General features: G+C 33.2%; 3 protein-coding genes across 8 annotated transcripts; 1 reads left to right on the top strand and 2 right to left on the bottom strand.

Annotated features, from left to right (window-relative positions):
* Positions 1-596: 596 nt before the first annotated feature.
* Positions 597-7,191, bottom strand: LOC103492499 (phosphatidylinositol N-acetylglucosaminyltransferase subunit A). 6 transcript variants are annotated; one of them, XR_007817326.1, is made up of 11 exons: positions 6,905-7,190; positions 6,686-6,826; positions 4,272-4,844; positions 3,626-3,780; positions 2,893-2,983; positions 2,642-2,758; positions 2,436-2,539; positions 2,099-2,189; positions 1,877-2,008; positions 1,246-1,445; positions 597-923 (listed from the first exon to the last, which is right to left on the bottom strand). XR_007817326.1 is itself a non-coding variant. In XM_051080684.1 (10 exons), exons 2-9 carry the CDS (start codon positions 6,708-6,710, stop codon positions 1,916-1,918), a joined length of 1,194 nt encoding a protein of 397 aa, XP_050936641.1. In that variant the 5' UTR covers positions 6,711-6,826; positions 6,905-7,191; the 3' UTR covers positions 930-1,445; positions 1,877-1,915. The 6 variants fall into 6 exon arrangements, 3 of the variants coding, with proteins under 3 accessions (XP_050936641.1, XP_050936640.1, XP_050936642.1); XR_007817332.1 differs by lacking the exon at positions 597-923 and having other exon boundaries at positions 930-1,445; positions 1,811-2,008; positions 4,272-4,789; positions 6,905-7,191; XR_007817312.1 differs by lacking the exon at positions 597-923 and having other exon boundaries at positions 930-1,445; positions 1,811-2,008.
* A 3,635-nt stretch (positions 7,192-10,826) lies between these two features.
* LOC103492497 (non-structural maintenance of chromosomes element 4 homolog A) lies at positions 10,827-13,537 on the top strand. The gene is made up of 7 exons (XM_008452897.3): positions 10,827-11,322; positions 11,414-11,491; positions 11,690-11,942; positions 12,060-12,153; positions 12,477-12,693; positions 12,788-12,879; positions 13,068-13,537. The coding sequence occupies exons 1-7, from the start codon at positions 11,085-11,087 to the stop codon at positions 13,320-13,322; spliced, it is 1,227 nt and encodes a 408-aa protein (XP_008451119.1). The 5' UTR covers positions 10,827-11,084; the 3' UTR covers positions 13,323-13,537.
* A 232-nt stretch (positions 13,538-13,769) lies between these two features.
* LOC103492498 (enoyl-[acyl-carrier-protein] reductase [NADH], chloroplastic-like) lies at positions 13,770-17,952 on the bottom strand. Its single transcript, XM_008452898.3, has 13 exons — positions 17,521-17,952; positions 16,690-16,991; positions 16,065-16,174; positions 15,919-15,974; positions 15,751-15,835; positions 15,587-15,634; positions 15,004-15,078; positions 14,819-14,930; positions 14,639-14,690; positions 14,502-14,553; positions 14,363-14,420; positions 14,172-14,270; positions 13,770-14,094 (listed from the first exon to the last, which is right to left on the bottom strand). The coding sequence occupies exons 2-13, from the start codon at positions 16,970-16,972 to the stop codon at positions 13,961-13,963; spliced, it is 1,164 nt and encodes a 387-aa protein (XP_008451120.2). The 5' UTR covers positions 16,973-16,991; positions 17,521-17,952; the 3' UTR covers positions 13,770-13,960.
* Between the last annotated feature and the right edge of the window lie 4,247 nt (positions 17,953-22,199).

Below are 22,199 nucleotides of genomic sequence, written 5' to 3'. Positions count from 1 at the left end.
GTGAGTCGAATCTCATTTTTACTCATTTTCTTTTGGCACCGTGGAATTGTAATTAAAATAAAACATCAATTCACTCTTAAGTCCCAACAATACCTATATGCAGACTTGATAGAGTGCTGCAATTAATAAGTTGTGGATTCTAAATTAAAATTATACAATGCACACCATTATTTCAACACTTTTTGTACTATATATATTTAATATTATTCACCAACTTTGGACCACTACGCTGGAACATTACGGAAACCTTTCGAACAAAAATTATCTAAAACTATAATAATTATATCTTGCTATAGTAAATACTATTTAAAATTCTTCAATTAACTATAGTAAACACTATTTTAAAACTACAAAATTGTTATGGTATTACTATTTGCTACAATTTTTACTTTGACATTCATCATTTTTTTATTCTTTGCTATAATGTTTACTAATTTTTTTATCAAACTAAAATAATCCGCATACCAAACACATATTATTATAACTCAAACTAAAATGAACTACACTTCAAACACAAACTATTATATTCAAATTATAATAACTTACTCTTTGTCCCAAATACTCCCTATAATTCTAAGCATTATTATAAGCTAATATGAATATCGATTGAAACACGTAAGATTAGGAGTAAAAGAAAAAACATACAAACATGACTCAAGTGGTTAAAACATACGCAAGTAATCTTAAATCCAAAAAGCTGTACAGAGTCTCTTCTATGTCTTGATGCAATTAGGTGGAAGCATCACTACCTCCTCCAAAATTAAGTGGCAAGATAAGTTATATTATGGACCAAAATCACACTAAAAGCGTCCATGAAATATTCCACTTCAGATTAGCAAATTAGTACCCAACAAAACATAATCAAGATCTTAAGAAGCATATGCTTGCAAAAGGCGTGCCATTGAAGCCAACATAGATAAGACCTGAAATAAAGTCAACAGTGTTAATCCTCTTGCACACATTTCATATATTTCTGAGACTCTGTTCTTATATCAATGAAAGATCTTGTTTCCTTTTCAAGAAAAAGTATTAACACTCCTAAACAAGACCTACCATATGAAAGTTTTGACCCTATAAAATAATTTCAACTTCCCAAAGCGGGGAAGAAAAAAGAAGTGAAATAGTGAGTCACACAAGAGAGAGAAACTCCTACCCCTCATGAAGGGGCAAACTGACTTTTTTTTTTTTTTTTTTTGGTAATTATGAGCTGCTATTACGTTATATTGGGAAATTAAGTTTACATACTTCTCTTTTATATATCTTTGTATATTCCTTCAGAAAATACTCTACAAGCGTCAGCCTACATCATTGGGGAAGAATACTTATGTTGTCATGAACAAAGACGTTTCTGAACCTTTTCCACGACGAAGGATCAAAGGAAAAAAAATGGATTTCTTTCTGTTGCACAGGAATGAGATGGTGGAGTTCAACCTCATAACATACGCCTGCATAACGAATAATCTCTTTAGAAAACATTTTGCATATGGTTCACCTATCTATGCAGAGCATACACAAAGCCATATGATGTTGATATTAACGACTGCCCCAAATCCTAAACAGAAATATAAATATTCAGGAAAGAACATGATAATATTTAAGATGTGATGAAGAAAATTAAAGAGAACAGAGCATATTCATTGCAAGAAAACTTGATTGGTCATCGTCCTTCATTTTGTCCCCACTGTGAAACAAAACTGCTGTTAGACATTGCAGGACAAGGTAGCTAAGTGCATTCATTTATCCAGGATTGCCTTTACTTTATCTTTTTGAAGCTAGTTACAAGATACAATTTAAATTTTCTAAGAACTACCTGACTCAAAAATCATGGATCTACATATGGTTTCAAGTAGGCAGCATCCATGCTTTGGTTACGTACTTGGAAAAGCACTCTCGACAGTTTCTTTTATCAGTCATTTTAAGTCTTTTCATCGTCGATGTCAAACATTAGACCCTGATCTTGATTGCACGTCAAATTGAAATCAGACACCACCTCAATGTTCTCATCAGGCTACGTTTAGAGTACAGAGGATAGTCAATACAATACAAATGAACATTGGAAAATACTGCATTGAAACTAAAAGGAGAAAAACTATATTACCTGCCACAGTTTCAGAAAATACCAAAGCAAAAAGTCGATGAGCATAACCAAACAAAAAAGCTTTCCTGCCCACGACCCACATGAGAGATACCTGAAATATGATTTTAGATGTGACGACCTTCAATATTGTTTCGAGAGCACCAAGTTGCATAAATGACAAAACAGATTGCTTTAGTATTCAGATTGGCGTTAAAATTTCATTCAATGTCTGGTCTCCTGACAAATGGAAGATGTTGCAAGTACTATGATATATTAGTGCTCTATCAAATTCCCATTTAAAAATATCAATTCCCTGCTAAACGGCATGTCATTGCCTACTCATCCATACAGACCATACCTGGAGAGTCGTTCAAGAAGATTTTGATCTGAGCTACTCAGAGCGTGATCATAAACAATAGCTGTCCTCTTTGCAACATCATGCCAATCATACAATTTCTTCATCTAAGATTGTTTTTAGATTGAGAGAGCACAATTAGTACATAAAAAAATTGACAGATGTTCCAATATTAAGGTTGTCATTTTTCCTTCAAAGAATTCACTCACACGATTATGCATTTCTTGTGGGTCAACCGTAGGAAGCATTGTAATTGCCTTCTTAATAGCCTGTACCATATCACCGGGATCAGGTTCTGCAAGTACAACCATATCATCTGGTAGAACCTGAGAACATAATATAAATGGCCAAATTCATAAAATTAACCAAAAAAGAGAGAGAGAGAGAGAGAAATTCAAGCACCATGTATTACAAAATATTAAAATGGAAGACGTAGAAAAAAACTTCTATTCTTGCCCACCTCTGGAACACCTCCAACCCGTGTACTAACTGTTAATAATCCACAACTAGCAGCCTCTAATATGGCTATGCAAAAAGCTTCCGTTAAAGAACTGCAAGAATAGCAAGAGTCGGACACAAATGAAAATACATAATTAGAGATAGGCAATGCAGAACCAACAGGCAAGTAGATTTCTGAGTTCTAAAAAACAATTGTTACCATATGCTCTTTGATTTTAAAATAAACATCAAGCTTGTAGCAACCAACAAGCGTGGATGGGATGGAAATCCAAATTTAACATGGACAAAACAAAACCAATCATGTAAATGCTTTATTTTTAAGTCTAAATGTTTCATGATCTTTTTCGTAAACACCGAAAGGTATTGAATTTACAACTGTGATACAAAGTCTATGACAACATGATTCTAAAACTATTCTGTTCCTGAAGTCATTAAAAGTTCCAACATTCAGAAATTGACAATAAGTCAACCTAAATTTGAACAAAGATTCACAGTAAGAATTTGTACCACATTTTACCATTTCTAATATTAACCTTTCACTCCAGGAAGGATGGAAAAAAATACACACAATTTCATTTGACATCAACCCAACGGCCTAATTGTTTTAGTTTTGTTTGACAACATCAATTAAAGTATAAAGAGAAAATCCTGGTTTTTCTCAAAAGAATGAGAACATTTAGTTTAAACCTTGAATAAAATACGTACTTCAAGCATAAAACTCAAGAAGTGGCAACCTGTTAAGAAATATATGGCCAGATATAAGAACTGATCGAACGTGAGCATGAGGAACAGCTCCCAACATCTCAACTCGATCTTGAAGACCATGTTTTTCCCTCATCTCTTCTAGCCGCACACGTTTTGGTCCATCTCCTCCAATAATGAATCTCACCTGTGAAAGTGTTACATGTAGCCTAAGAATCAAATACTCCAATCACATGCTTCTGCAGAAGAACATGCTGATGACATGAAATTGCCATCCTAGACAGTAAATCACTCCACTACATGATGGCCATACTCATTAATATATCATCTGCTCGATTATATTCATTAAGCACCATTTTACTTGAAATTTTGATAAAATTTGAGAATGCGTATAAAATTTGACTTAACCATAATCAATTTAGTCATACAAACAGAAGGCCAAGCTAATGTTATCATGCTTAAATGGAAGAGATTCGTACAATAAGAGACTAATGAAGTTCATTATCACTTCACTTATGGAGAAATTAATAAACAATACAACCACTGAACTAGGAACTCTAGACTTGAAAGCCAAAGAAACAGCCCTTGCATAGCCAAGGAACAAGTTCAGGTGAATCAACCACATATAAGAAGACTATCAAATGTATACAACTTCGAATAAACATCAGCTTCACTTACATTAGGAAATATCCGACAGACTTCAGGAATGACCTCAACTAGCAAATCTGCCCCCTTGCGATAAACCAATCGACTTACAACCACAATGATAATCTCATTTGTACTGGGTCGGTTCAAAGCAGGCTTAAACATGGCAGTATCAACAGCATTAGGTACAACAAAAACTTTTTCTGGTGGCAAACCTGATCGTAGAACTGTGTTTTCCTTACTAGTATGTGAAACACATATAGCCTCAGTAACATCTGCTAAAGTAAATTGCAATACTTTGTTCATATGGATGCTTCCCACATCAGCAAAACCATAGAGAGAATGATCTGTAAACACAACCTTGTACCCCATGGTCCTTCCATGCATTAAAGCTTCATGACAAAGAGTCGAAAATGCCTGGTGTCCATGCACTAACGTAATCTTTTCTCGAATAAGAATTGTCCTGACAATTGGAAGCGTCCCGTAGAAAGTTGGCAATGTATTTTGCATCAGAAATGGTTTCCAGGGTACATAATACACTTTTAAGCCACCTGTCAAGTATCTCACACCGCTACGATTTCCATAAGCATGTGTCATCACTACAACCTAGACAATTATTTTCCAAAGCTTTCACAATTGGAGTTTAAACTTGCATAGATATCAAATTTGGCTTACTAAGCATGTAAAAAACCTAGGGGACCAAAATGGTGCAAGTTTTCTCATCAACATAATATTAACTGATTTTCATATTATTTAATTTATTTAGTGTATGGGTGCAAAAACATTCCATAATAAGAATATTCTATGCCTGCTTCTAGGGCTCCTGAGCTTGTTTCTTTAGCTTTTTATATTACAAAACAGAAAACTTGGATGTTCAATAACAAAGCGAGTCTTTGAAATTGCATCCAAAAATTTTTATTTTACTTATAATGAAGGGCCACGTTCACTAAAACAATTTTTTAAAAAACACAATTGTATGCAACACATTTTAGCACTTTTGAAAATAATGAACTAGACAATATGTAACATTTAAACAGTTAAGCTTCACACGTTTTAATTATTCAAAACAAAATAAACACGGTGAAGAAAAGAGAAATGAAAAGGCAAGTTTCCATTTAGATTTTCTGTTGAACATAAATTTCAGAGAGAGAGAGTTGTTATCCAATAGGACCTTCCTTAGATTTCATAATACATTTTGGTTTTTTTCAGCTTTCAGTTCATGCGTGTAGCTTTTGTATAATTTGTTTATTCATTCATATCTAGTGTCCTCTTTAAATTTTCATAAGTTATCATCAATAAGATCTTCAATAGGCTTCCCTCTTCATTCCTAGATAATATGGCTTAACATACCCTAAAGATTTTCTTGGCATGTTCAACGTGTCTGAAAATTTTAAAAGAATTGGATATCAGTGCTTCACACTGTCTCAACTTAACATGACATCCATGTTTCTTAATGTATATAGTGTGGAGGGAAAAAAAGAAAAGAGAAAAGAAATGATCATTCTCAGATGAACTTCCATAGAAAGATGCAGAAGAAATGGGTAAAAGATGAGATACAAGCTAATGAGATATCTTTTTCTTCTTTTTTTTTTTCTGAAGCTAATGGACCCTAGCTCCCAGTCCCGCTCCAATGCATTTCAAATCCAATAACAAAATCATGTGAAATACATTGCACGGTCGCTCCTTCTTGTCTAAGTCTCTGTTCAATGTATTATACACATTTGAAACAAGCACTAGTGATGGTGTTTATCAACATATGAGCTCTGGACCGTCTCCAAAAGAAGCTTAAGTTTTTCATTTGGGAGTACAGTTATTCTTTTCATTAACACATTTGGGAAGTTACAGAAGAGGGGTTATGCACATCTCCAAGCTGTTACCCTATGTAGATAAACAGTCAGTTCAGAAAATCAAATTCATAATTTTAGCAGCTGCACCTATGCTACAGAATTACATAATTTTTACTAGAACTTTTGAATGGGAATTTCTAAGACCTGGAGACATCTCACTCCCATTTCCCAATTACTTATAGGTCATTCATTCAAAAAGGACAAGCAAAATCTTTGACTTTGTTATGTTTGAGCTTTCTTATGGTTGTGGAACCTTAGAACTTGAGGACACAGTTGTTACAACCTATATAAAATAGATCTATTCAAGTAAAGATTATCTTTCTTATGGAATTTTTGGTTCGTATCCAATGCTCGTAGACCGCACCTTCACAAATGAGAGTTGAGACACAAACTATTTTATAAAATCTATCTCTTTTAGCCACTGCTTGGAGAATTTTCTCCTCCGATTCGTCATCGTAGCTTAACTACCCTTGCTATCAATGGTGTTTTTTTTTTTTCGTTCGTAGATGTTATTCGTTAGAAACTTCTTTTGTATGCCACCAAACCACAATAATGAATAGTTTATATTTCCTTAAAAGAAAATTGAAGGGTTTCTCTAACCTTGTGACCAAGTTTCAGGAGACATTGTGAAAGACAATAAATGTGACTTTCCACACCGCCAAAGTTCGGATAAAAGAAATCAGAGACCATCAAAATTCTGTGTCTTTTTTGATCACCCATCACAAAGATCTCCCAAAACACCTGCCAAAGAAGAACACATAGTTATTCAATACAGAAAGCCACCCTCATACACGAGAAACACAATTGGGTTCCACAAACCTCACGTTCACGGCTTCAAGTTCATGCCGGCCATCGCTCCAACTTCCCCGCGGCTCATTATCTAACTATCTCAGATCTTCACCTCTCTAGACTCAGACTCCCGTTCACGTCCTCCACCGGCCACCGGCCACCGGTCCTCCTCTGTCTCCCGCTTACCCCTGCAGTTCTCAACTTCCTCTTTTCTTTTGTTCTAACACTATGGTGCAGTTACTGTAATTCTTCAATTTTCTTCCTCCTGCCCTCCTCATTTTCATTTCCATTTTTTGAAAAATGTAAAAAACGACACAGTTTAGGTTTAAAGCAGTGGACTTAAAAAACTTGCGATTTTGTTTGTGTTTGTTTTTCTCTTGAGTTTGTTAGTTGGGACAAAAATGCCCTCATAGTCGAAAATATTGTTATTATATTAAACATAAAATGGTTTGTTCAAACAGTTTCACCACCAACTTGTAAGAAAATTTTTACAATTGTATGAGTTTTCCTCCCATTTTCTTCCTCCCACATTTCATATCTTTTGAAACCAACAAGGAAAATTAGGTGAATATAGCTTTCATTGTTATTTGCATATTGATTGATTAGGCAGCAATAGTTTCTTTTAGATATTTTCGTACGTAATCTCGATTTTTATTTAAGGATCTCGACCGAGTTGTTTTATATTTGTCTAGTATAGGGTTTCAAATCTCAATTGAGTGTGTAATTATTTCACTCATAGATTGAGATATATTTTTAGTTTTTCTTTACATATTTGCAGGTTGCCTCGTGTACTTAGTGGGGAATGGAAAGAGACTGAGAAAGAATGCATCGGAGGTCAAATGAAAGGTAGAATGTTGACGTTGGTATAAAAATTGAGGAGATTCAGAGGTGCTTGTACATGAAACCCCTTGTATTTGCTTTTGTTATTAGTAATTAATAAAATCTTCAATTTTTTTCTAAATGATGATTGTGTGTCTCAAATAGCAGTTTTGGATTATAAGATATTAATATCATCCAATTAATCTATGAGTACTTCGAAGTCATCTACAATTCCCAATGACTCAAGAAAACATTAAATTATCATCACCTGAGCCTAACCTTTAGTTAATCCTAAAGTACAACGGTGTCTTTAATGAGATATAGGATTTGAGTCCATTGACTACTAACATTCGTCCTTTAGAGATGGGAGACAATACAGATATATTGGTTAGCATGGTATATGTAGAGTCATTGAACGATTTATGATGTTGACGTGGATGTTGAGGTGTTTGAGGTATCTGACAGGTAGATGCCAGTACTATCCTGCAAGTCATATTCAATTGATAGATTACACTTATTGTAACAAAGACTGAATGTACATTGCAAGTCAAGAAAGAGGACATGTGGGTGATAGAAATCCCACTCGTGATGATCAGTCATAATGTATAGTTGACAATTATGACAAACAATCAGTTAGTGTTAAGAAGCGGAAGCGTATTGAAAAATTGATAGATCATGCTATTGTTGTTTCAGTCGAGTCATACCTTGAAGATATCCAGGTTGGTTGTTTGTTTTTAAGTAAGAAAGACTTAGCAAAGAACCTTACTATATTTGCTATTAGGAAGAATTTTCAATACCGTGTTCATAGATCAAATAAGTTTGTATATCATAAGATGTGTTGGTTAAGTTTGTTTGTGGAAACTAAAGGCCATTTAAATGAGAGATTCTATATGTTTAAAGTTTCTAAGTATGTTAGTACTCATACATGTCAAAAAATTATACATAAACAGGATCACAAGCAACCCAAGAGTTGAATAATATCCGAGTTAATTAAGTCGAAGTATTAAGATGTTAGTTGATTTTATACGCCAAATGACATAATTCAAGATTTTCAAAAGGAATACGGGGTAGACATTACTTATGTGAGAGCGTGGACGACTCGAGAAGCTGCATTGTCCATGGTCAGAGGTTCCCCTAGGAGAATCTTACTAACCTTAAAGCGTATAGAGTGAATTTCATCTTGCACCCTATGTCCTTAGCTAACCATCCAATCTTACTCTTGAAATAGGAGGCTTATCAGGCTAGTGCTATTGAGATGCCCTTATATATGGAAAATCTAAGGATAGTTCTGTGTGAACATAAGTTTATAGTCAGCAAGATTAAGATTAAGTTACCTATATCATCAATAATCGGAATAGTCAGTTTTATACAGTCAACGGTGTTATAACATAAAAGTGACTATTTCATGATTCTAGTATTACGTAAACTCTTTACATAGGATGCCCTAATTTTCATGTCTCCACATAAATAATTCAAGATCACATCATTTGTACTAGCTACAAAGTGGGTCGCAACTATAGTATCCCATAATAAGTGCCCAACTTTATTTATATATATTAACCAGTTAGGCTATATAATCGAACTTGATCTATGTTTATGTTTCTACGTAAAATTCAAGTTTACTTAAGATAGCCTCGAAACTTTAGTTTATTGGATTAAGATTATAGTATTAAATTTCACTAATAAATCCCCAATAACCACTTTATTGAATATAATATAATTTTAAACTATAATCTATGAGTTTTAGGATATAAATTCCAACATCAATATATTGATTATATATATTTGATTAAATTCTTCCATGAAATAGTTTATGAAAATAATGTATGATAGTTAAAGTACTTCTAAAACCTAATTTTGATTTAATGCATTTGAAGTTGAAAAAACCAGTTAGTGCAAATTGGTTTTGTCTTGCACAAGTAGTTCCATATATCAAAACATTTTTGCTCTTGCATTAACAATTTGAGAGAGAGTTCAAAACATTATATTAGATATATTGAGCATACGAGGATACGTTTCTATAGAAAATAATAATAAAATTTGACTAAATAATTTAATAGCATTTCACGAAGTGAATATTGCAATATTTAGTAAAGATTCAAAACTAATAATATGCACTTAGACATATTCCGAAAAACACAAGGCAAGAACACAAACCTTTTCCTATACTGTTATCCAAATTTTTTTTGGCATATCTTGGAGCTTAATGAAGACTAGGATAGTTTTACCTACTAACTTTTGTGATATCTATTTACCATTCACATATTTTAAGTTTTTACATTTATGTTGTATAATAGATACTTCAAAAACCTTATATAGAGTACTTTTCTGATATCTATTTACCATTCACATATTTTAAGTTTTTACATTTATGTCGTATAATAGATACTTCAAAAACCTTATATAGAGTAGTTAATGCTACTTTTTTTATCTTTTAACACAATAACCACTTTTAACTAAGTAGAAGCCATTTTGATCACAGTGGCAAGAGTTTATTTGGTTTAAAGAATACTTACAATAAAACTCAACATCTTGCCAAAATAAAATAAAATCTAAGGGAAAAATTTCCTCCATCCAACCAACCATTGCATATCAAACTACTAACAAGAGTGTGAGTTTAAATAAAGTAACAAAAGAAATATATATATATATATATATATATATATATATATATATATATATATATATATATATAATGAAAAACAAAAGTAAAGGTAAAGAGGGGCAGATGACTAATAACTAATAACAAATTTCGTTATATTTAATTACAAAAAGAATATACATTTGTTAATATCCGACTATTTGAAAGATATATTTCTTTGTAGATTTGTCGTTAATTATAATAAATTAAGAACGAAACAAATAATATAAAAGACAAGAAACGTTCAACAAAGAAAAAATTGAAAATGAACTTCTCTACCCTACTCAGACATTTTTTTTACTACTTTAAAGTTTGGAAATTAACCCAAAACTTTCCAAATCTAAAAGGGTATAATCAAAAGATACCCAAAAGTTAAAAGCATATTATATTATAACTTCTATAATTTAATTTAACCTATATTTTTATGGTTCAGAAAACAAAGAAAAACCCATATATGGTAATAAATAATTTTATATTTTCTAGAATAGAACGACGTGTCGTAACGTGTGGGGAAGAAGCGGGAAAGAGAACCACCACACTGACAACGCCCAATTTCAGTACTCAGACAAACCCCCGCTCTTTTCCTCTTCCCTTTTCTTCCTCTCCAAATTCAAAAAAACCAACAAAATTTCTCGATTTCATTCTCAAATCCCCTATCCCATTCTCTGGTTTCTCACAATTGCTCAATTTTTTGCCCTGAATTCGAAACCCTATTTCAAAATTAGGGTTTCCGTTGCTTAATCGTAACCGATGAGACCTGTCAAACGCGAACCCACTGTTAGCACCCGCAGTAAACGAAATAGAGGCGGCGACGGCGGTGGCGGCGCTGTTGATGGTGCCAGTTTAAGGGATAGTAAGCGGGAGAGGGTTGCTCGGGAGAGAGAGAACTCCGGAGAGGAGAATATGAGTGAAGAAGTGGGTCAGCAGGATTTGACGAAGCGGCGGGTCCTTCGCTCTCGGTACCTCGCGGTTATTCATGAGATCAGTGGTATTATGAATCTTTGCATTTTGGATTTTGAGATGTGGGTTTGACTTGTTTGTGTGTGTAATTGGTTTTTGTTTGTTTCTTGAATTTGAAGAAAGAAGAGAGGATTTGTCAAAGGATTTGGATAAGTTTAATGTTATAATCAATGAAGTGGAAAAGTTGCACGAGCAAGGTAATTCTGTAGTCTTTTCTTATTGTTGTCCCTGTCTCTAATTCTAATACAAATTTAAATCCACGAAAGTGTGCATTTTTTCCCTTTACCTTTGTATTCTAAATTCATACAAGTTTTTATGTCAGTTTGAATGGTTGTTAATTTTCCTTTTGATGTTGTTATCTACATGACATGGCTGTGTTTTCATTTGGGCTTCAGTTCAGAAGCCAAGGGAACAAGTTGCAGATGCAGAAGCTTTGCAAGACATTGCAAACTCCCTTGTCACCTCTATTAGGTCCCAGTCAAATGAAGGTGTTACTCCATCAGATTTTGTTAGTTGTCTACTCCGAGAGTTTGCTGACATTAACGGTAGTATAAACTCTGAAGAACAAGAGCTGGTTTCTGTCAATTGGAAAGATATTGGACTTAGTGTTTCGTCTATTTTCATGAATGGCTATGGATGCCGCACCATGTGAGATCCATGGATTCCTTTTTCCCACTATCCTGATCCTTAAGTGTCTTGTATTGATGTTCTTAGTCAACTATGTAACTTTCTTTCTTGTGTGTGTTGGTGCTTTTTTTCCTCAAGGCTTGGACCTATGAGCAATCAGTTGAAGCAGCGAAAGACTAATAATGTTCCCAGGAAACGTTCCAAGCCTACTGAAAGTTCTAGACCTGCAGAGGTTAGACCAAAAAGATTTTAATATTTTAAAGTACTTTGGATTTAGAATTGAGTCATCTGTCACTCTGTTTTAAGCTTTTGTTACTCTGTTGCTTTGACCGGAAAAAGGCTTTGCTTTCAAAATTCCTAGCACGGACCTTGACAAAGTTTGTTTGGAGTCACTCCTCAATGCTTGCGTTCATGATGTTCTTCACTTAACATTATTAACCTTTTTTTTTTTTTTGGTTTAAGTGGTTTGTGAAGTAGATTGTGAAGTAGAAGTTTGTTTCTTAAGCCTTTGACCTTCTATCATCCCGTTGATGATTGTTACAATTCATACTGCAGGTTGAAGATAATGGATCCGAACCGAAAACAGATACAGATAAGAACATGGGCATCATGTTTGGAATTTTGAGGAGGAATAAAACCGTTAAACTAGAACATTTGATATTGAATAGAAAGTCTTTCGCACAGACAGTGGAGAATTTATTTGCTCTATCCTTTCTGGTTAAGGATGGTCGAGCTGAGATAACTATTGATAAAAATGGTTCTCATTTTGTGTGTGAGTACACATCTACAAACTAAACACTTTATGCTTTTGTTTGAAAACATTGAGTTCTTTGCACTATAGTAACATTTCCTGCTAACATTTTCAGCACCGAAGAATGCGCCTGCTCATAGTGCCATCATGTCACATGAAGTTAATTACAGTCATTTTGTATTCAGATTCGATTACAAGGATTGGAAGGTACATACTTAGCATTCATGTTTATGATAATAACTTTGCATTTTGCGGTATTGTCTAACATACATCAAATATCAAGAAATCATTCTGCTCCCTTGATTTGTATACAATATTGAATAGTGAAATGCTGTGTGCTATTTAGATCCTTGGATCCAATTGAGGAATACATACTTGTAATGCTCTATTTGCAGCCAATGGTGAACATGGTACCAGTTGGAGAGGAGCTGATGCCCCACAGGAACTTTCTGAACTCAGTGCCGGTGTCCGAAGAAGAAGCAACGGCGGACGATTCTGAATCTGCAAGCTTACCTACAACACCAATCCGAAAGCTGTCGAGAAATCGAGGTTTGGTTATGCAATCTGTTGTTGAAGATTCTCCTGATAATGGCTCTCAATCAGGACCAACTGCAATTTTGAGGGGCAAGAGAAAGCTCAGTCAAGGTTAGGTTAATTAGAGCTCTGAAAGCTACCAAATGTGAATGCCTCTTTTTGTTCTGTTGGTTGTATATTTAACGGTCGCCTTGTAAATTGGTAATTAGGTTCTAAGAGTAAATGATCGCCAAATTTAACTTTTCTAACAAAGTTTCAATTAAGTTGTAATGATGATTGCAAAGTTCCATGCCTTTTTGGGTAGCAGATCAAGCTCCAATCATTTTGTAAAGGTTTTCTTTCTTTTCTTTTATTTATTTATTTATTTATTTTTTGTTTGAACAAGGAATGATGATATTCTGAAAGTAGTGCCAGGGGCATTTGTTTTTGTAATTTTTTAGAACAAAATATATGGACTTTTAATTAATTTTAAGCTTGTTTTTCCAATTCGACGTCTGTTTGAAGTTTGTACCAACATTTAATTGGATGATGTGGTTTGAAGAATCTTATAGAAAATTGTCAAATAATGGAAAAAAGAAAATCTCTTGCTATTATTAGAATCAGGGCTAAGTGAAATGAAGTTGATGGAAATTTTATGGAAGCAAGAACGTTGATGAGATAAACTAAGACTTGGCTCCAAGCATTGAAGGCTCATCAGCATTTTCATTTCAACAGTCAGCAATGGTTTCTGGGGGTCATTGTGTCAGTCGGAAGATCAAAGTCCTTCAAGTATTGGGCTGTCGAGTCCCACTCCCATGGCGTTCAAACCATTGTCAACATAGATAACAGAACCAGTTACGGCAGAAGCTAAAGGAGATACCAAGAAGGCAGCTGCATTCCCCACCTCCTCTGGTGAACCAGTTCCAAGAGATTACTATTTAGTAAAAACATTATATCACAATGCTGCAGATAGAAGAAGAAACTACCTGCAGATAATTCTTTTTGTAGAGGTGCATTTGCTAGTGAGTAGTTTATCATCTTATCAATGAATCCGATTGCTTTTGCTGCACGACTTCCAAGTGGACCTGAAAATAAAGAAAGTGGTAATGGAAGTAAAGGACATCTCAAAATGTGAAGGTGTCAAATTCAATGCAGAATAAAAGATGGGTTGAGTTACCAGCAGATATGGTGTTCACTCGGATCTTATTTTTCCTACCCGCCTCAAACGCAAGCACCTGGTTCGATAAAGAAATCAAGAATGCTAAAAGGAAAAATAAGATGGAAGGAATGCAGCAAAGAAAGGTACTTGATCTTACTCGTGTGTCACTCTCCAGTGCAGCTTTTGCTGAACTCATACCTCCTCCATATCTGACAATTTAGAAGTTACAATGTAAGTTGACACCTCAATAGAAGGATGATTTATGATTCATAGCATCATGTGTAAGACACGTACCCAGGAATGATCCTTTCAGAAGCAATGTATGTAAGAGAGATTGACGAACCACCTGTAAGATGGGAAATCGATATTTAGCCACAAGACATGCCTTTCTAGCCAAAAGTTTCCATAGCTCTCAGAAGGAAACAAAGGCAAGCAATGATGGACTGACAATTGTGGATTGGATGTCGAACATGCCTGGATTCATTATTGGAACAAAATGCTTAAGAAGTGAAATGTAGGAGTAACTTGATGCAGATAAAGCTGCTAGATAGCCTTTCCTTGATGTCTCTAAGAGAGGTTTACTTACCTGTTAACAATGTGAATATTCATCAAGCAGATCCCAAATGGTTTATTTATATGAAATTATAGAAAGTGCATACCTCTGGGCCATTTGCAAGTGAATGCACAAGGATGTCGATGGTTCCAAAATCCTTCTTTACTGATTCTGCAACTTCCTGAAATCCATTTAAAATCGAACTTATATTGAAAGAAAAAAATGCAGACTTGAATGTTTAAGCTTTAAGTTAGGACGTATTTCATCTTAGAACTCCTCACTTGTAGTTTGAAAATGAGCATGAGGGCCACAAGTAAGTGATTGTTGATCTTAATTGGGGAGTACAATACATTACAAAGACAGGAGATGGTTTTTATACTGCATTGTAATACAATTTGTCTTATAGAATTCAGGGAACTGTATAAACTCAAATAAACAAACAGGGTAATTGCAATGGGTCATGCTTTTAGAGATAATTAAGTATAGCAGCATTTTAAAAAATTACAAATATAATAAAATTTTGCAAATTCTTTTGCATTGTGCCATATTTACTATTTAAGTTTGATAGCTGTGTTTGCAACTTCTCCCAAGTGAAAAACAATACGAAGATTACTTACATTATAATGTACTAAATCGAAGGACTTGGTTTAAGTTGAAAGAGTGATACATGCGCAAGGAAAGTTCGGTACCTGAACTGTCCAATTAGATGAACCCGCATACCGCTTATTTGTTTTTATCTGCACAACGTGAAATAAGAAAATGTCTATGATTTTTGGTATGACCCCTTTAGTACTACACGTATTGCACATGTTTATGATCTTTTGGTGTGATTAAAAAACACAGGTATGCCTACATCTTCAGGAACATCCTCAGGATTGTCAAAAACTGCATCCAAGGGATATATTTTGATGATCTCCATTAAAGATCCATCTGGCAACCTAAAATATCAACTTCCCATTAGCAAAGACTACTATTAAGTTTCCCTCAGGAAAACATGGATTCTAATAGTTAGACATCTTACACTCGAGATTCGTCAAACTTTCCACGCCGCAAGCTGGATTCAAAGATGTTCAAAGCCTAGATAAGATAACTCCGAAGTCTTAATGATCAAGCTTAATAAAACATTTTCAAACAAGAAAAATAGTCCTGTGGGATTATTATACTTACGGGCACCCATGTACCAACAATAATTTCAGCCCCAGCAGCAGCAAGAGATTTTGCTATTGCCCAACCATAACCATTATCATCAGCTACACCAGCAATAAATGCCCGCTTACCTAAACAGAAATCACAAATATAGACAAATTTGCTGAAATGATTTAGAGAATTAACTAACCAACATCAAAAGTAGAATGCAATGAACTCAAATCCTATATCTTCATCTCTAAGTTTCAGAATGAAATGTTCAAGCGTTAGTTCTCTTCAGTTAAATTCAAAGTTTGAGCTTACGTGTAATGAAAATTCTAAGAGACTTCAAAACTTAAATTGATGGTATATTGCTATCAAAACAAGACAGTTACCAAAGATTAAGTTGATGTATGTGATCGAGTAGAGCATAAATATCAACTTAACAAAGAGTATTCGGGCAATAACATAGAAAACAAAGTCTCCCAATCTGTCTTCATCTATCAACAAAATCTTTTGTTCAAAAGATGAGGAACTTGAACTAATGGGTAAAAGTAAGAATATTGAAGGGAAAAACCAGTCATATGTCAAACTAAGAAACATATACATATTGATAGAACAAAGTTTAACCTCATAAAAGAAGAAACCAGAAAAGTAAATGGATAACCTTTTAAATCAACTGGCAACCCAGAGATTGGCCCGTTTTCACTAGATCCAGACCTCGCTTTAGTTGCGAGCTTCCCAAATTTTGTAGAAGATGAAGTGTTGGAATTCAGGTGAAAGTATTTCAGAGAGGATACATTGTAGACACTCCAAAGTTTAGCCCATGGTATTGCCTTCAAATGTCCACCAAGAGATGGTGTAACAATGCCCTTGAAACCTCTTGGAGAAGATAATTTGTAGTTTCTCAGTGTGGCCATCTGAAGATTAGGGGCTGTTGTTGTCGACATCTTTGAAAAGCAATTGTCTCTGAAATGGACAATCAAAGAAAACAAGAAAACATAAAGGGTAGAAAAAATGACACAGATTTACATGGTATGCTAAACTAACATTGTTTTAACTACGTTCATGGCAGAGAAAAGTAATCAGTTTATTATTGAAGAGATAATACAAATTGCAGAATTGCCAATAGGATAGAGGGTCTATATATGACACCTCCTTGAATAATGAATCCTAGGCCGAAAATCATAAATAACACATAATGATTCCAAAATTCCAACATATACAATAAAAGTTTCAAACAAGATCCATAAATCAGCTAGATCAAACTAAGAATTGAATTCTCTTTTGAAAAACTTGTAGAAGAATATTCAAAACTATCCATAGTCATCACACTGACATATATGTCCACATTTAAGCACTCACTCAACTAACAGAACAATGTACGACAAACTCATCAGGACAGAACATTGAAGAACATGCAAGTAGGTTAGGACAAAGAATTTCAACAAAGATTTCAAACCCAACGGAGAGAAATAGCAAAACATTCATTTCTTACATTTCTTCGCGATCACGAGAGTGGGAATGGAGATTGCAGCAAGATCAATTGCCCTTTTTACGAAACGCGAAGAGACAGATTGGGGTTTTGAAGAGTGATGAAGGGAAGCAAATGGGTGAAAGATTGTCGATAAAAGCGATGAAGAAAAAACTTCGAGAATGACGAAAAGGGTTGGTTGAAGAAGACGGCGGATTATGAATATATGAGCGTGAGAGAGAGAAAATTGATCGAAGAGTTAGGTTACAGTTAGTTGGGAATGTGAACGTAAATATGTGAAGAAGCTAGAGACGCCATTGTTTGTAGCTCAACTGCTTTCAAAAAGTTTTCTTTTGCCCATATTAGAGAAGAAGCCACCAGCGAGCCTAAGACTGTCACTTTCTCCAAACATTACAAAACGATACTATAAAGATTGCTTGCCATCAACCTTTACACGTGAAATACCTCTCAGACTGATACGATTGATTTCTTAAAAATTAAGATACGGATTAACTATGAATACATTATTTTTTACTATTTATTTATTTAACACAAAAATACTAAATGTAATCCATAAAAAGCATAAAATATCAAATTGAGAACGTAAAGATCCTTAATACAATCCTTAAACTATCAAGTGGCTGAGTTTATGAAAGTATTTGATGATTGAGCGTTGACAGGATATACGAAGAATGACAAAAGAATACGATTTTAGGGTATACTTATTTTTCATTTGTTTTTGCTAGAAATTATAATAGTTTAAGATGAGTTGTGAGTTTTAGGCTTAAAATTCATCTCAAATATATATAAAATATATTTTCGCGTATCCCCTCCATGTATTTGAGAGGGGATATGGAAGGGATTTCCATGTATTTGAAATTAGAAAAAAAGGATAAATAATTTATTTCGAACATTTTTAAATATAGTAAAATAACTAAAATATTTATAATATATAACAAAATTTTAGATGAATGATAGATACAGGTAAAATTCTATTATTGTAATGGAAGCATATTAATATTTATTATTTATGAAATTTGAAATTTTAATATACTTTATAAATATTTTATCAAATTTGTTACTTTTGGCAATTCTCCTCTCAAGCATTTGACTTATGGGCGAATAAATTATATAAACAATGCATTTAGAAAAACTATTTACAAAAATATCGTTATTTTCAAACTAATTACAAAAATAATTCTGTTTTATTCTCTCTTTCTTGGTTGCTGTGTTTTTATCTCTCTTTCTTTCTCTTCGTTTTTTTTTCTCTCCCTCTCTACTTGCGAGTCTTCTCGCCCACTTCTTCCTTTTTTTTTTCTTTTTTCTTTTTTCATATAATGTTTTATTTCTTTATTTTATTTGAATTTTATTTTTCTTTTCTAAAATTTAAATTCTTATTTTTTAAATTTAGTAACAATTTATTTTTTTCTCTCACGACAAATCTACTTTTAACAAAAAAAAAAAAAAAGTACTTTTACATTGATATTTTTTTAAAATTTTAAAATTTTAAAATTTATGTATACGTTAATTTTTCAATTTATGAACACCGTTGTAATTCATTTGTTTTGTATTAATTGAAGGTCATAAATTTTTAGTAATTGATTAAGATTGTAAAATAATTAAATATAAAATAGAATGTCTAATACAATAATTAAACAATTTTCATTCAATGAAAAAAAACAATCAAAGTGTTTCACAACCGGGATGTTGCCAATTTTTAGCCGGTTGTCGTCGTCGATTCTATCCCTTTATTGGCATCATCATTATCATAATTATTACTATTTGGAACAATTCCTAATAGTGGTTCCACAACTCCTACATGTCAATGACCTAAGCATCTTTTAGATACATGCAACGATAACGAGGGGGACAGGGAGAACATATGCTATATGTATGATGTACCTATTGTACTTGCACCAATTCAAAGAAGATGTGCTAGAGTGCAAGAGCCCGACGAATTGGAAGAAGTGGCTCCTATGACATAAACACACAAAGCGTATAAACACAAATACATGCGAAGAATTAAATATATATACATTACTTTCACATTCAACTTTCTTCTTCTGTTATTTATATTCTACCAATGGTTTAAAAAAACAAACCAAAATTTGAGAACTAAAAAAAAGTAGCTTTCAAATAGTGTTTTTTTTTTTAAATTTGGTTTTGAATTTAATCATTGTATTTAAGAAATATGCAAATCATTGTAAGACATGAAAGAAAATAGACTTAATTTAAAAAAAAAACAAAAAACAAAATAGTTACCAAACGGGATATTAGATATTAATAAATTATCACCATGAACATATGACGAGAGGATTAATTAAAGATGTCTTACAAAAGTAACAAAGGGTATTGAAACATCCAAATAGACAATACCATAAGAAAGTCACAAAGTATATAAGAAAGAATATTGACGGTTAGAATATATGCAAATTTATCTTACATCTAATCTAATCCATCAATCTAAAACCCTAATCAATGGTCTACAACGAGAAACGAGAAATTGGTCATTCTATAAAACAACCACTTTAGAGTAATACTTAACTATACAACCAATCAATATGTTAAAAGTTTTTTTAGAACCGATCCATCATCTTCATAATGAATATTTGTACTACAAGGTACCTGCTGCGGTACCCGAGCAACCAAATGAGCAGCAACAACAAGATAATCAGAGGGACTAGAGCAACAAAGGGTATAGAGTCGACGACAACAACAAGCTAGAAATCGACGACATTCCGTTGTGGAACACTTTGATTGGTTTTTTTTTCATTGAACGAAAATTATTTAATTATTGTATTAGACACTATATTTTATATTTAATTATTTTTCAATCTTAATCGATTACTAAAAATTTATGACCTTCAATTAATACAAAACAAATGAATTACAACGGTAAATCTCCATAAATTGAAAATATAATATAAACATAATTTGAAAAATTAAAAAACTTTCATCAAGGTAAAAGTACGTTTTTATTTTGTTAAAAATAGATTTATCGTGAGAGAAAAAAATAAATTAATACTAAATTAAAAAAATTAAATTTTAGAAAAAAATAAAATTCAAATAAAATAAAGAAATAAAACATTATATGAAAAATAAAATAAAATTCAAGACTCGCAAAGAGGGAGAGAAAAAAAGGGAGTGAAAGAAGGAGAAATAAAAACATAACAACCAAGAAAGAGAGATGAAAAACAACATTATTCTTGTAATTAGTTTGAAAATAACAGTATTTTTGTAAATAATTTTTCTAACTGCATTGTGTATATAATTTATTCCGTATCTGCCACTACTTGGACATACTAGCATTAAATAAGTATCTGATACTAATTCTCTGCATGCTTTGAAGTATTTGTGCTTCATAGCTCTTGATACTAAATACTCTCTTTTCTTGTATTTGTTGATGAACTATCTTGTGCAAGAGGGCTTCAATTTTTCTGCACTTGTTAAAGAGATGAATCAAATCAGTTACAACTACTTTTTGTTAGAACATGAAGTTATTTTGTTTCAACAAAATAACTAATAAAAGTCTTGTAGCCTTAAGGAGAAAATTTATAGAATAAATTCAAGGAGATGTAGTATGAAAAATATGTTCATTTGTCTTGAATTTATTTTTCAGAAAGAATGTTGAATAGAAGGATTTTTATCTTTGAAGATTGGATGTAGGCTATGTACTGAACCACTATAAATATCATCTTGTTCACTTTTCTTATCTCTTCATCTTCCATTAAGAAACCTCCTTTTGAAACCCTTTTTTTTTTCTTCTTCCTTTCTCTCTCGGTGAACCATGCAAACGAAGAAAGAAATACAATGAAAGGAAAATTGACAGCTTGCAAAGGAGTTGAAAAGGTGAGAGAAAATTAAAGGGCAAAAAGGTAACTCCCACTTTTACACTTGTCTCAAGGTTGTTTTTATAAAGAAAGAGAAACTTTCTTTTAGAAGAACTGGTATCAGAGCCATCAGAAGGAAAGAAAGAAAATGACTACTATGAAGTTTGAAATTGAAAAATTTGATGGGAATGGAGACTGTACCTTGTGGACAAAAAGAATTACTATAATCTTGGGTTCACAAAAGGCCTTGAAAGCTTTAAAAGACCCTAAAGAACTCCCTGCAACTTTGACCAAATCAGAAAGAGAAACAATGGAAAATGTAGCTTACGGTACACTTGTTATGAATATTACTGATAATGTGCTGAGACAGGTAATTGAAGAAACCACTGCTTTTGCTACTTGGGAGAAATTAAAGTCACTGTATGAAAAGAAAGACCTACCAAATAAGATGTTCATAAGGGAGAAGTTATTTTCGTTTAAAATGAATTAGAACAAGAATCTTGATGAAAATTTAGATGAGTTCAAGAAACTTACCAATGCTCTTAATCAAACTGGGGAGAAGTTGGAGGCAGAAAGTGAAGCTACTATTCTCATTAATTCGATTCATGACACCTACAAAGAAGTGAAGACAACCCTAAAGTATGGTAGAGAGACAATCACAGTGAATTCAATCATTACAACACTAAAAAGCAAGGAACTGGAATTGAAGACAGAAAACAAGACTTCAAATGCAATGGAGTCCCTATTCTCAAAGGGGAAAATTTCTTTTAGAAAAAACAGCAACAAAAATCAAAGATCAAGTAGAGATAAACTTGCATTGAAATGTTTCATATGTCACAAAGAAGGACATTTTAAAAGAAATTGCCCTGACAG

This window comes from Cucumis melo, chromosome 2 (assembly GCF_025177605.1).
Source record: "Cucumis melo cultivar AY chromosome 2, USDA_Cmelo_AY_1.0, whole genome shotgun sequence".
NCBI lineage: Eukaryota > Viridiplantae > Streptophyta > Magnoliopsida > Cucurbitales > Cucurbitaceae > Cucumis > Cucumis melo.
Note: the sequence above shows the minus strand (reverse complement) of the source record. Positions and strands in the feature narration are given on the sequence as shown.